Source organism: Schistosoma haematobium, chromosome 1 (assembly GCF_000699445.3).
Source record: "Schistosoma haematobium chromosome 1, whole genome shotgun sequence".
Classification (NCBI taxonomy): Eukaryota; Metazoa; Platyhelminthes; class Trematoda; order Strigeidida; family Schistosomatidae; genus Schistosoma; species Schistosoma haematobium.
The window spans coordinates 53089970-53105425 of NC_067196.1; the positions used below are offsets into that span (position 1 = coordinate 53089970).

At 36.4% G+C, this 15456-nt stretch overlaps 1 protein-coding gene across 1 annotated transcript; it reads left to right on the plus strand.

The window, feature by feature from the left end:
- EHD3 (3-hydroxyisobutyryl-CoA hydrolase) lies at window positions 1-13392 on the plus strand. The gene is made up of 4 exons (XM_051209049.1): window positions 1-1343; window positions 3204-3485; window positions 6949-7113; window positions 10382-13392. Exons 1-4 carry the CDS (start codon window positions 447-449, stop codon window positions 10682-10684), a joined length of 1647 nt encoding a protein of 548 aa, XP_051074471.1. The 5' UTR covers window positions 1-446; the 3' UTR covers window positions 10685-13392.
- Window positions 13393-15456: the final 2064 nt, after the last annotated feature.

The following is a 15456-nucleotide window of genomic DNA, read 5'->3' on the forward strand; positions in this document are numbered from 1 at the left end:
GTTTTACTCTTCAGTTAAAGAAATAACGTTAAAGTGACCGCATATTTCCACTAAAAATAGAACTTCTCCACCACACAGAAGTATGTTTCAAAGTTAAAATAATTAGTATGTTCTGTGAAATAAAGTTCTGAAGTTTAAGAAAGTCCCTTCAGATTTTGGTTAAGTGATCAATACTTTATATGGCACTTCATTCCAACGTTACTCTAGCGCTAAGGTTAAAGGTTTGCGGTGTAACATCAACAACACTGTAGATCGGGACTACCATTGATTTGGAATTATTGGTTATTTGGTTGGATCAGTACATTTAGTCGGTTGGTCGCAGTTAGTTGGAAGCAGACTGAGCTGAGAATATACACTTATATCATCGAGGGATTTAATCCAACGGCAATTCCAGCCAACTGATCGAGTTACTCGCTACACTTATACTAAGTATTTGAATTCCAAAAATGAAATTCTCCCAAACCAAGGAAGAAAACTGGAATTTTTCTAGTGTAGTGGAGGGGTTAAGAGGTCTTTACGACAGGAGACTAAAGCCTTTGGAAGTGACATATTTGTTCCCACAGTTTCATTCACCAACACTTGATGCAGGGGAATTTAGTTCCAAGCCAATGATTCTTCTTTTGGGTCAGTATTCTACAGGCAAGACCACGTTTATCAAATACCTTCTAGGATCCGCCTTCCCGGGTATGCATATTGGCCCAGAGCCGACAACCGACAGATTTAGTGTTGTTATGTCTGGGGATGAAGGCATTATTCCTGGGAATGCTCTTGTTGTCGACGCCCAAAAACCTTTTCGCCCTCTTTCGAAATTCGGAAATAATTTTCTGAACCGCTTTCAATGTTGCCAAATCCAGAATCCTGTTCTGGACAGCATAGTCATTATTGATACACCTGGTATATTAAGTGGTGAAAAACAGAGGTTAGATCGTGGTTATGACTTCACAGCTGTTGTTCAGTGGTTTGCAGAACATGTTGACAGAATAATCCTACTTTTCGACGCTTATAAACTCGATATATCAGACGAGTTTAGGCGAGTGATAGAATCTCTCAGAGGTTATGACGACAAAGTCCGTATTGTTCTTAATAAAGCTGATATGATTGATGCACAACAATTGATGCGGGTTTACGGAGCATTAATGTGGGGTCTTGGTAAAGTATTAGGGACTCCGGAGGTTGTTAGAGTATTTATCGGGTCATTTTGGGACCGACCACTGCGATATGACGTTAACCGTCACTTATTTGAGTTGGAGTCACAGGATTTATTTAAAGACCTTCGAAGTTTGCCTTCTAACGCGGCCATGCGAAAACTAAATGATATGATACGACGAGCAAGGCTAGCTAAAGTAAGTTTGATGTTCATTATTTTGTTGTATCAATCAGCTTTTGTTTATGTTGGTTTCCAAATGCGTTTTTGTTGTGGATGTTAGGGTGCTGCAATAAAATATAGATTTAGCGTTCGTTAGGTCTTTGGTTCATACATATTCTCTTGTTGGGTAATTGAACCCTACAATAGCAAGCACCTTTAAATCTACTTTAAGCAGAATTAAATGAAAAGACGTCATTCTAAATCGGAATAAGTAACACGCTACTTCTGATTCAAGTTCTTTCTTCCGTTTACTGGGTCACTAGAAACATAAGAAAACTGCAACAATTTCAAGGTTTCTATCCTTTACTTATCCATTATAAACTCTACGTTTTGCTACAAATTCAGGCAGTTGGTCCCAAGTCTTGATGATACTTGACTTAACCAAATAGCACCCTGGTACTTCAGCTTTTATGCTGGTCAAGACAGTAGTGGTCTTTACTGCAATTGAGTTTAATATCGAATTAAAGTGTAACGTACCATCTCGGTTGTTTATAACAGCTGATTTACACAACTTGTCATAAAAAGCAAGTAAACCTTAAAGTAATACTATATGTATTTCCTTACAATTGTGAAATACGGTTTTGAAGGTAAAAGAATTGGTTGGGTTGCTAGTATACGATATTAAGTATCTTCAAAGCGTTGCTTGCGTATGTTGAAATCATCATTTGTTCCGGTGTGGCGCATATATATCTGGTACCCCTTTGTACCAATATGTGTCCAAATAAATAAATCATGTTCCGAACCTTCACTAATGTGCTTGTAACACGTTTCATTCAAATACACTAACTCCGGTGCATTATACTGGTTCCCATAGTAATAGATAAAAATATCGCTAAGGGCACCCAAACCATGGCAAAATAGACCTACTAAGTTCTGAAATTTTATTGGTTGCTGTACAGAAAGATGTACATATAACCACCCAGTTCAAAAAACGGAACTCCGCAAGTTTGTATTTGAAAACTTCAGGTTCCATATCTAAAATACTAATATCGCTGGCTTACATATGCCCATTTTTTATAACCTAGTTGCTTGACGTAGTATCAATTCTTACTTTTATCTACCCGTTCCATCAATTTATTGACCTATTTTTTTAGGTTTTTCTATAACTATTGGCTTTGTTACTTTCACTTTTTATTCGTGCTAACATACCTTCATTGACCTGATATGGATTTGTGCAATGTGAACCAATGTAAACTATCAGGTTATAAACTTTCGATGTTTTCCCACCTCGTTGAAGGCATAAGCAGATTGTGTTTAAAAACCTTACTTTCACTTGACTCATTTAGTGCAATTCAGAATCAGTCAAAGCAATCTACAAAGAAACTAGTGGGATATATTTGTGAAAAAGAGAGCATAGACACTAAACAAGACAAAATAAACTTTTTAACAGAGTGAGATACGTAGATTAAATACTGAGAAATTACACAGAATATACTTTTATTAAGATAAATGATGTAACGAGACAGGTCTACATTCTTGTATTAATCTTTGAAAGCTACAGGTGTCTAACTCAAAGTAGATAAAACCAGTTTCGAGTACAATTTAGCGGTTAGTTTCTTAAACTGTTAAGGTGTAATTTCGTGCTGTGTACTTTCATATACAGGGTTTAATATTAGATAGTTTATAAGGTCCAAACCCCGTTTAGTCTTTTAGGGCTTGGTGAATAGGTCATTACTTTGGACCCTCGATTGATAATTGTAATTAACAGCTCGTAGAGGAATATGTATGCGTTTACTGGTAAAAGCTGATTCTGCATACGACTAAACTGAACTGTAGAGAATGTCTACCTTCATATATTTTACTAACGACGAGTAACTATCCTTCTGATCTTACCTAGGTACATGCCTACATAATTGGTCATCTTAAGAAACAGATGCCTTCAATCGTTGGGAAAAACAAAAAGAAGCAAGAACTTATTAACAATTTACAGCAGATATATGATTCTATTTCACGTTTACACCATGTATCTCCTGGTGACTTCCCTAAACTCTCTCATATGCAGAGTATTTTGAGTGAACAGGATTTTACAAACTTCCCCTCTCTTAAAGAAAGGCTTATTGAACAAGTCGACGTTATGTTAACTCAGGAGATCCCTAAATTAATGCAGATGATACCAATTGTAAGTTTACTGTACATTAGTCAACATGCATTACTTTACTTCTATTTTACGATTTTTCAAAGATGGTTTCTGTGTATAAAAACTTATGGTCAAACAAAGTTTCAAGCACACTCCTTAAATACATAGTTTTACCTTACTAAGTTTATATTGAGCGTACTGCCTAAGCCGTACAAAAGCTTTCATCTTTTAACAATATTAAATTTGATGTCTTTTTTTACTAGATAAACAACAAAAATTCACACATTATCACAGCGCATCGCTAAAAGTTACTGTTAGAAATTTACGGTTGACTTTATTTAACAATTCAAAACATGTTTCAAACGGGTGCTGTTGTGAAGACTTATGTTTGTTCATCATCATCATTTATGCAGCTTGGTAACATGGCTCAGAATCGATCACAATGGCGTCGGTGTATACACTCCCTGTCTTCCCTTAAACTAAGAGATTAAAATCGCTTCATATCTTTCTTTCTACGAACCAATTCTTTCTTCTTGTACTATATCTCTATATGCAATCTTTCTCTTATATATTACCACCTTTGACATAACCACTGCTATGAATCTGGTGTTCATCTTGTTGTGCTGATGCGGTATGGCAACCTGGACCGATGCACATATGTGCCTGGTCCTACGTTGTAGCTGACTGACTGACTGATGCAGCTTTTAGAACTATGTCAAGATAGTTTAACCTAGTTCGTTCGGTTTAATAGCAACAAAAAATATCCGACTTCGGATATCTGAACTCGAACTCCATACTTTTTATCTATCAGCAAAGTGTGCTTGCAATCCTGAGGAAACCAATGCTCATGATCGCTTTAGTTTTCAACTGTTGAATGATTTAAAATGATTCCCAATATATGACTAGACAAATATCAAGGAGAAACCAAGTAAAAATCGTAAATATGTTAAAATAAATGCTATCCGCCATATAACTAAAACTGTAGCACACACATTTCATTTATGGAAAAATGTAACCAGTAAACGGTTTATCATATACTAGGAAAATGAAGTGAATGGTTAACATCTGATAAGATAACACCCTCCGGTATTTTGCAAGATTTTAAATATCTGTCCACAAACATATTAATAATAACTTCGCATAATTAACCACACCCTAGTAACTGCCTTCATCACTCTCCGCAATACAGCAAAATCTTAAGATATTTCAAGACCTTGCTTTATCTCTTGTGTGTGTTGTGACCTATTGCAAGAAAAACTGCCACCATACTGACTGTCTTCACCTGAATTTGTTGGTGTATATGGGATAGAAGATCTAGGTCATTTGAGAAGTCCAAGTCGTCTAGTTGCATCCAACCTGTTCATTATATTCCATGCTTCACCTCAGATGTAGAGGTCTTCATAAACCAGAAGAGAAAGGGGGAGACAGAACAGCCCTGTCTGACACCAGTCATCACTTGAAATGCATATGTGATCTGTCTGTCCTCCATGCATGACTTTGCAGTGTAATCCGTCGTACGAATTCCGAATGATGTTGACGATGTTCTCAGCTACTCACTCCATAGTGTCGAAGAATGTTCGATTAGGTTCTCCTATCCACACCGTCGAATGCTGTCTGATAGTCAAGGATGTTGATATGTAGTGACGAGTTCCATTCAATTAATTGTTCAACGATGATCCGTAGTGTCGCGATGTGGTCTGTGCATGACGGATCCTCATGGAATCCGGTCTGTTGATCTGGATGTTTGGCGTCCATTGAATATTTCATCTGGTTAAGCATCAGTCTGCTGAAAACGTTTGCTAGTACCGATAGTAATGTGATGCCTGTGTAGTTCTCACATTTACTGAGATCTCCTTTCTCTGGTGTTTTGATGAGGTGTGCTTCTTTCCAGTCTGTTTGTGGCACTTGTTCTTCGCAGTTCTTTCTGGAGAGAATGTGGAGCATCTTTGCAGTCAACCTAGTGTTTAACTTCAACACTTCGTTTGGTATGTTGTCAGGTCGTGCTGCTTTCTCATTGTTTATTTGTCTGATGGCTATCGTGATTTCTTCGCTTGTTGATGGAGTAATGTTTACAGGAAGGTTAGTGTATGCTGCTTCGATGTCCGATAGGTTCATTGGGACCGGTCTACTCACGAGTTCTTCCAAGTGGTCTGCCCACCTGTCCCACTGTCCTTGGATCTCGGTGATTTGTTTGCCTTCTTTGTCCTTGACTGGCCTCTCTGGTTTACCATATTTCCCTACCAGTTTCTTCGTTGTATTGTATATTTGTCTCAGATTTCCTTCTCCTTCAGCTTATTCCTCTACCATTGCTAGGTCTTCCACGTATTTCTGCTTGTCGGCTCTGATGCTCTTCTTCACTCGCTAGTTTGGTTCTGTGCATTCATCGTGTGCCTTGATTTTCTCTGTTCGCGTTCGGCTGTTGCTAAGTGTCGTCTTCATGTTCTTCCCTTCTTTAATTTTGTCCAGGGTTTCGATAGAGATCCATTCCTTACGATGATGCTTCTTGCGTCCCAGCACTTCCTGACATGTTGAAGTTACTGTTTCTTTAACACCTTTCCAGTTGTCCTCCATAGTAGTTTCCTCTTCTTTGAGTAGATCTTGTAATGCTTGGAACCTGTTGTTGAGAGCTGTCTTGAATTCGTTGAGTTGGTCAGTATTTCGAAGGAAGGCTGTATTGAACATTTGTAATGACTTTTCTCCAGTTGTCCATTGCTTCTTTAGCTTCATTTTCATCTTTGAAGCCACCAGGTAGTAAATCGAAGTGCATTTTTTAAATGTGAGACACTATCAGATCTTCTAATTTGATTTTTAGAAATCATAAACGGATCTCTCACTTTATTATAATTATCCTCTTACCGTTAAAATAATTTTTAGCCAGAAGGAATCCATAATAACTTTGGTTTAGCGTCAGAAATCACAAATTACGTATGTGCATGACTTTGTCCTTTGTGACTCTGTCAGTTTTTTTTACAATCACTGTCATTTATTCATCAGTGGTATGCAGTCCCACCAAACTGGTTTATTTCTCAGTAAGAGAGTTAGTTGAACAATTCAGAAATTCTTTCCAGACTTGAAGTGGGTCCAACTTTTCTCTCGTTTTGATGATTTTTAAAAGTCCCTCATTATTTCACCGCCCAAGTAAGTAGATTTCGGTAAGGGTTCATTGAAAGTTCATATCTTTATTTGGGAATGCTTAAATTAACTCGTTGATGCATCCCTTTCATGAGTCTCAAAAGTGACGAAACGCGCGTCCAGGATTTCATTGATAGACATAGTTCGTCTAATCTGTTCATTAAAGGTTTTTTTAGAATAAAAGTTAAGCACTAATTTGCCAGACAAGAAATAATGTGCTACCTTATCAATTTGGTTTGTCTAATATTTTAATTCAGTCCACAGTAAAATTAATGTGCTTGAATGTATCTTTATAATATTATATTTTTCACTATATTCGTCGCTAAAAATCTTCTTATATCACTAAACAAGTTTTTATTAACTTTGCTCATAGGAACAAACAGCGGCTGTTCAACAGGGTAAAAGTTTAATCAAAGGAGGAGCTTTCAACGATAGTGTAATTGATAGTCCATTTACGGCAGATGCTGATATGGCTATTAATCGTGGACGATATAGTGATAAGTCGGCTTTAGAGGACGATAAAGATGAGCTCATAAAAGTAATTTTATGTTGGTTAAACTATTATGCGTATCTTTCAATCCTTCAATAAACTTCTATTTAAGCCGATGAAATATTTTTCTTGCATTTCGTATTTTAACACAGTATTTTTCATGTGTACGAATTACGGACATGACGCTCATAGCAACTGAAACTTATCGTGGTAGTTTATGTGTTACATTTTCTGTAAATTATCTCCTAGAAAAAGCAGACTGTTCAAAGAAGTGACCAATTTATATCCGTAATCTCTTTGAAACTAATGTACATTAAAAACTTCCTATCTTAATTTGAGACTTTTCAGCACTGTGCTCTATCCGCTTATTTCTCAACCTAACTGGGAGTCTTTTATTCGAAATTGACTACAATAGAAATCAGGTGTAACTGCGAATAACAAGGTTCAAATGAAAAGTTCTGTCCACTTTTTATTGAACTGCAGCGCTCCTTCCTTTCTTAATGTAAATTTTATTCAGACTAATCACGTCCTTAAAGTGATCGGTTTGAGTAAAAATATCTAAAGGTTTCTGATATGCCTGTGAACTCATTTTATAAAACTATATGACCTGATCTCCCTGTTCAATACTAGCTATTGATGTAACTCCCAAAATTAGGATTTTTATGCATATTGTTTTCTGGATAAAGTTTTTCATTCCCACTCATTTTTATAAACTATCAGGAGTATTTTATACGTCCCATCAAAAAAGCTCTAAGACAGTGTATGACCTTTAGTATCTTCAGTGGTGAAAATCAATTCGTATAGGCAAAGTATGATTATCTGTAGACAGTAAATAATTTTTGGCTTTTCTGCCCTTCATAGTTTTCCCTAAATGGACTCGAGTTAGAAGTCAGCACAAACTGATAACTTGATGTAAACTAAATAAAACCTTGTTTAATATACTGCCTACAGAGAGAAAATCATCAGAATATTGCGGCGTCAAAATAAACTTTGAGAAAACGAGACAAATATAGAATAGTAGTATGTTTTTTAAATCTCGAAAAACTATGTAGCGTACTTTTCCACTGTCCGAATTGATTTCGAACCATTGTCTCATAGTATCTTCAATTGGTAGTGCTCTTGCTCACCAAACCAGTTGAAGGCATCATATTATGGTTCATTGTAGGTTCACTCTTATTCTCCTTTGAAATAATTTCCTCATATTTCATACACAATATGTGTGCTCATTGCATTAAGATCATTCCCCGATTACCTGAAAAGTGATTAATTATAGCACGATTCTTATCGACGTTATTTTGCGCTCGTCGCAACTTATGTATGACTAATTCACTGAAGCGATCAATTTTCTCCTACCTTTAGGTTATCTGCAATTCTAAGTGATATCCAAATATTTTGGAGAGGTTTATATACAATACAAAAATCCCTAATTTATTTCATTATGAAAAAGTCGTAGTTTGAAACCAGTGTGTTTATTGTTCTTACGACTGTAGTATACTGTATAAGCAACGCTCTCGACTGAATTTTTGGGCATCGATCTCCTACCAGGAGGTCCACTTATCGACTTAGAATACGCAGATGATATTGTCCTGTGTGGTGAAGACGCTGATAAGATTCAGAGTCTTGATAGCACTGAGAAACAATGCCAGAATGTTTGGGATGCGCTTCTCCCCCTCTAAATGCAAGTTGTTGCTTCAGGACTGGCCTGCGTCAACACCTGAACTAAGGATAGGGAATGAAGCAGTCGAACGCGTTGACAACTTCACTTATCTTGGAAGTGTGATCAGCCCTAATGGGTTGGTGTCTGACGAAATCTCAGCACGGATCCGAAAAGCTCGTTTGGTTTTTGCCAACTTACGTCACCCACGGCGAAGGCGAGATATCGTCTATGATTTAAGGGATGAATATACTGAGCAGCAGTTCGTTCTGTTCTACTTTACGGCTGCGGAGCGTGGCCATTAAGAGTAGAAGATACTCGTAAGCTACTAGTATTTGACCACTGATGCCTTAGAGATATTGCTCGCATCTGCTGGGATCACCGAGTAAGTAATGGTGATGTTAGGCGCAGGGTATTAGAGAATGATGATAAATCAGTTCATGAGGTTGTAAATCTCCATCGACTGAGATGGTTGGGCCACGTGTTGCGTGTGCCTTAACACCGATTACCACGACGTGAAATGCTAAACGGTGTTGGAGAGGGTTGGAAGAAAATTAGGTGCGGCCAAACCAAAACGTGGCATCAGTGCTTGAAGTCACTAACTTCTAGTCTGAGCCATGTTGGTAGGTGCAAACTACTTGGTTGGGGTCCGCGTGACTATCGTAACCAATGGTTGGAGACTCTGTGTGACATGTCTCGGAATCAATCACAATGGCGTAGGTGTATACACTCTCTGTCTTCCCTTAAACTATGAGATTAAAATCGCTTCATATCTTTCTTTCTACGAACTATTTCTTTCTTGCTGTACTATATCCTTATATGTAATCTTCCTTTTATATATTACCACCATTGAAGTAATTGCTTTTATGAATTTTGTGTTCATCTTGGTGTGCTAATGAGATGTGGCAACTTTGGCCGATGCATATATGTGTCTGGTCCTACGTTGTAGCTGACTGACTGTATAAGTAGTTTGTGACCTCTTATGGATTAGGTAGATATTGCACCCAGCTTAACTCGCCTAATGATTTGAGAAGTTAGCTAATAGAAATTCTAATGTGATACCAACAAGTATAAGTAATAAATCTTGCTACAAGTACCCTTAAACTTTCCTAGTTGGTTTTTATAACCTTATCTACTTCTACACGTCAACTGGAACAATTAAGAAATGACACGAATTGCGAGTAAAAGCTTTATTCCAAAGTTAATTTATGTACAGAAAAAACGATGGCATTTGTAGAGTTATACGTGACCTTGGACTTACAGAAACTTATGGAACCACACTATATATAGCAGCATCGATAACTATCCAATCAAGATCGCGACATGTATTTCTGCATTTTCCAGATGTTTATGCGAAGTTTTTATTTAACGCTGGTTGGTGTCCTGGTATTTCAGGGCCTCTATAAATTTTGATGAGGGTCGTTTTAGGATTCCTCCGACAGTAAGACGTTTCTGTTTTATTGACACATTCTAAAATTTGCTAGCATATTATTGGTGCCATTATCAGACGTTTGATTACCAAGTTAAGGTCAATCTATCGGGCAGGTGGTAATACAAACGTGGAACGAATTAGAATATTTAATGTTTTTGGTTAATTTTTTCAAATTATTTCGATCTAGTTTTTTTAAATGTTATCCATCTTCGTATTGTTTTTGTTTTTAGGAATTTGAAAGTCTTCAACCAGTTGATGGTCTCCTTTGTGGAAGCGGACGATTAAAAGCGAAATTGATGGAATCTCATTTACCTAATATCACATTAAGTCGTATATGGAAACTTTCAGACATTGATAAAGACGGTTATCTTGATATCGATGAATTCATTGTTGCTAAGCGTTTGGTCAGCATAGCTATTAACGGTGGTGAAATTCCAGAAACTCTACCAGGGCACTTAATCCCACCTAGTAAACACAAATATATTTCCCCAACTATAAATGGTATAGATGATTATAATGAAACAAAATATTAAACCGCATTGATCTCGTGTTATCGATGAAGCCACAAAAAATATTAACTGGTTTATACTGAGACTATCATTGTTAGCGGTTAGGAGTACAGCATTGTCACTTCATATTGTCCTATCTTTTAGGACAAATTTACTCTTATTCTCCTAAAAATGACATACTAATGTGCTGAAAATTTCAGAAATATTTTACCTGTGATATTATTGAAGTCTGTTCTTTTTCATACTCATTTCTGTATGTCTGTGTGTATCTGATGAATTACCTCCGAATAAATGCAGGAAATAAAACATTCAATATAAAGAAGTCTTCAGGTTCTCGCTATTCGTTTTTTTTCTTATATTTTAGAAAATGTAATCAAATTTCACACTAGCTTGATTATGTGCCTATTATTCTTTCATATTTGGATCCTATCGTTATTGCACTTATTTTTTCGTAAACTGTCTATTCAACTGTGTCGTGTATATTATCATTGAGTTTACTTATTCTATTAATTATTTATCTCTTGATGTTTAGTTACACTTTCTGACTAACAAACATTATTTTTATTTTTATTTTTTTGTGGAGGAAGAAATCATTTGATTTTGTTATAATTCAACATTCCACTATTTTTACGCTAATAGATTCATCCAATTAGTAGTTTTTTTTCTTATTTATCTATAACAGATTTATTCTGTATTATAGGTGTTTTATTAAATAACAGGTTGGATGGAAAATCTTCAGCGTCAGTCACTATTAAGTTATTTAATTATGGTGTGTTCTTGCTGCAATTATCACTATCTAGAATTGTTTATGTCTTTAGTTGAAGCACGGCTTGTCAGTAGGAAACCAAAAGGAAAGACAAATTTTGTCAAAGATGATTTGTCCCATGAATGATCTCTGGAATGCTAAAAATCTGGATTCGTATCCTTATATGTTACTAGTGCATAATATTCATTGTTAAGTGTTTATTCCATCATTTGATTTATGAACCGGACATTAGTTTTGTATGTGGAAAGTATTTTTTTGCCCTGGTTACGGCCAAGAGTGTGGGGAGAGTCAGCTCTCTCAAATGCTCTCACATGGCCGCGTGCATAAAACTACTGTCAGGGAAGTCTGCCTTCTCGCAGTGGGGGTGCTTTTTACGAAATTGAGAGGACGAAAAGCGAGTGTCCGGCGCTTTAACAGGGTTGGTGGATACGGTTGATCCACCTAGGGGGAGTTGGAAAACCCTGATTCTAAACCAATGGTGCACATGGGCTCCAGTGTCCTGTGGGAACAAACGGCGTATGAACTAGTCGTTGTTCACCGGCTACCATGGGACTGCATCTCCCAGTGTTACTCCACTGCTTTGTGAATTAGACCTTTAGGTCAAAGGCTCGGGGGGTGCACCCCTAAGAAAACCACCTACTTCGGTTTGAGCAACTGGGACGTATCCCAGCCCTCACGCAAATACAATGATTTACGTGGTGCATATCTATTTGGTACCTACGTGTACCAATGTTTATGTGTTTAAACAATAAATAATTTTGTTGAGTATAAATTGGCAGACATTATTAGCATAAAGCCAATCGCAGATGTGCGTCAGCTCAAGTTGCCGTACCTGATTAACGCGTCAAAGTAATTATAATAATAGACATCGAAATAATGTACTAACAGTGATAAATCGAAAGACTAAATATTGGGAATATAGCTTTAAAAGTAGAGTGGAAAGGGATACCGGAATTCAAGATCGAAAGGAAGAAAAACAGTGAATCTATCTACACTGCGAACGATCTTGACCCATGTCACTCAAGGTCTATAGGCACTGATTGTGGTTATCATACAGACCCAAACCAAATGGTCTAAGTTCTCCTACATGGCTCAAACCCACAGTCAGTAACTCCACAGATTGGTGTCACGTTTCGGTTTAGTCTCCCTTAGGTTTCTTCCGACCTGCTTCTTCACTAGCCAGTATCACTCATGTAAAGCATCGGCTTACCTTCTATTTTTTTTGTAAATTGAGTATTTTTTTATCATTAAGGGTGTAGAAAGCATGGTATGACTTATATGCTGGAAGTTTCGTCACGTAAAGAAAATCTACAGTCTTGCAAAGAAATCCACTCTTAGTGTCTGTGTTGAATGTTTGTATAAATTACTAATTATTTCAATTTGGAGTCATGTTTGATTGTTTCAGGCTACTGGGAGGCATGATCATTATGATAAGGTATCGAGTATTGCCAGACCATACTTCAGTATAACTATCCTTTATCCAATTGGGTCATATAATGAAGTAACCTTTTTACTTCTAATCAATCTCGGTGACAGTTAATAGTACTCTATATGCAACCACCTTTGAGGTTATAGATGTAAGCTTCAGGTACCTGTTGTTATATCCGAGCGAAAATTAAATCACGAGTAAATTCTGAGAATGCTGGTCGGCGGCCTATGCTCCATTAGGAGTAACAGACGTAAGTAAGTAAATTCTGAGACATATTAATTGACTAATATTATCTGTACATTCTTATGGTATAACTATTCAATAATTAGATTATGTATATTTATATTCCTCTTATTATAAGCTTCATTTTGACCTATCATTTATTATTGTACGATTTACTGTTCTTAAGCTATGTTCAGTTTATTGACTACTGCCTCCCACGTTTACAGTCACTTTTTAGCTTTATTTTGTACAAATGTTATTTCCTATTTTATGGTGCGTTGCGGTCTGTTTGATTGATATATAAACCCAGTATGTCTGAAATAAATGACTTGATTCGCATAGTGGGAGCTGGTACTGGTGTTCTGGACTCAAGTGGACGGGCTAGGCGAACATAGGACCAATAAGGACGCTAGACTGCCCATACCGGTCGAACGTCATTGGTTTGGCACAGTGCTAAGATTGTATAAGTCGTATTTTGATTGGTGGATACATCACGTAATACAAAGCCGGGAATAAAGCCACAACACCTGTCTTAAGATGAGCCCCTTGCCGTACTTAGTGTCTGTAATAAGAAATAATGTTGGTTAGATACATCCCCCACAAATGTCCAGTTCAAAGGAATCATGCTACCATTATAGGTGTGCACATGTAAACAATTTAAACACTACCTTTACCAGTTAGAATAATGCCACAAATATCACAAGCTTTCATTGAATGTAGACTGGTCTCGTCTAACACAACTGACTGAATTTTTCTAGTCGCTTCACTACTGAGATTGTGCACAGGAACTTTTACTGATTTTAACACTTAAAGCACAGTCTGTACTTCATAATACTGTCCGTGGTTACTTGTACGGTCTCTATATGAACATAACAAGACGATGTCATCTTAATTCTGAAGGTCAGAATGTCTACAGATAACAGGTCTCCACCGCTATCCACTAAATAGTTGTTTCTAGAAGATCGATAAGAAAGCCAATCTGTAGTAGTAAATGTTCACACTTACTATCGAGTTTTGAAATTAAGGACACTACCTGGGTTTCGGTACAGGGCTTTGGAATGTGTCGGTAGATTTCTTGAAAGTAACTTTTTAGAAGGCTACTCTAGAGTACAGTCTTATCCGATGAACTATATCCAATCTTTGTGTCAATAATTTTGGCTGTTGTTGACGCGCGATGTTTACATACATTAATTAGCATTCTTTGTTTTTTGAAAAACGACGAAAGTCACGTCTTAGTAGTAAAAAGACTGAGTAGATTATGAAAGAAATGATGAAAAAAGTCGTTTTGATAAACTGAATCTATGTGCAATAAACCTGTTATTTTCAACCATAACTAGAATGGTCTCTGCCTACTATTTTTATAATTATTAGCGTATTTGTTATGTATAACTTTTCATTAAGCATAAAGAATTAGCTTTAAAATCAGAAGCATATTTGAATGAAAATACACAATTGTTTAATTTTTGATCAGTCAAATTTAGTTATCGCTGAAGGTGGTCACAACTCTATAACTGCTAAGCGTAGTGAATACGGTCTTATAAATGATGACTTGAACACATCGACAACAATGCTTGTGATTAATTAATTCAAAACTGATAAGCTTACTAGAACTTCTCTAAAAACCATACATTTCACATTCAACCTTTTCTTGATTTTCTGGTATGATAATTTGATAAATAATTTGTGGACAACAGCAATAATTCGAAAACGACTACAGAGTTTATCGATTGGTGCACAAGCAGACAGATCGCACGAAGGTCTCTTTGTTCTTTTATTAGTATAATTAACATATATATAATATGACACTTGATTCATAAAAAAATAGATGAAAAAAAATCATTTTTTACTTGTATGTTATTGTCATTTATTTCTTATATAAAGTAGATAGCATGTTGTTACTGGATGTGTCTCTGTTGGCCTTTTTTCATTTTCACCTTGCTCTCTTTCTCAACCAAAATGTTAGTAATCTATATTATTGAACTTCTTTGAAATAACTTTTCTAAAAGTTGTATTAGATATTAGTAAGATATCGGAAGTGTAGAAATTAAATCAGACGTAAATAATTATTTAATATCTGGATTAGAATATTTCAGTTACTGAAAACGGATTGAACTGTTTTAAAGGTCCTTATTATGTACCTGAAGTATGAAATAAAGGATCAGTCAAAGGCAGACGTCTGCGGATTTCACAAATGAATGTCTGAGCTCATTTAATTGAGATTAGTTTTTATATCTAAATATAAAGCTATGTAGCGGAATGGAGCCATGACCAAAAGACAACTGAAAAGGAATTGTAGTGATAAGTTAATTCATACTATAAATAGCTTTGTAAGCCTTCGACATTGATGGTGAACTTATTAGTTTTCCCGTACGCGGCTCC

What these genes read in the sequence shown, in the direction of transcription:
- EHD3 (XM_051209049.1), top strand. Translation starts at nt 447, where the DNA reads ATGAAATTCTCCCAAACCAAGGAAGAAAACTGGAATTTTTCTAGTGTA. An exon ending in GACGAGCAAGGCTAGCTAAA is followed by an intron (nt 1,344 to 3,203) that starts GTAAGTTTGATG and finishes GATCTTACCTAG; the next exon opens with GTACATGCCTACATAATTGG. An exon ending in TAATGCAGATGATACCAATT is followed by an intron (nt 3,486 to 6,948) that starts GTAAGTTTACTG and finishes CTTTGCTCATAG; the next exon opens with GAACAAACAGCGGCTGTTCA.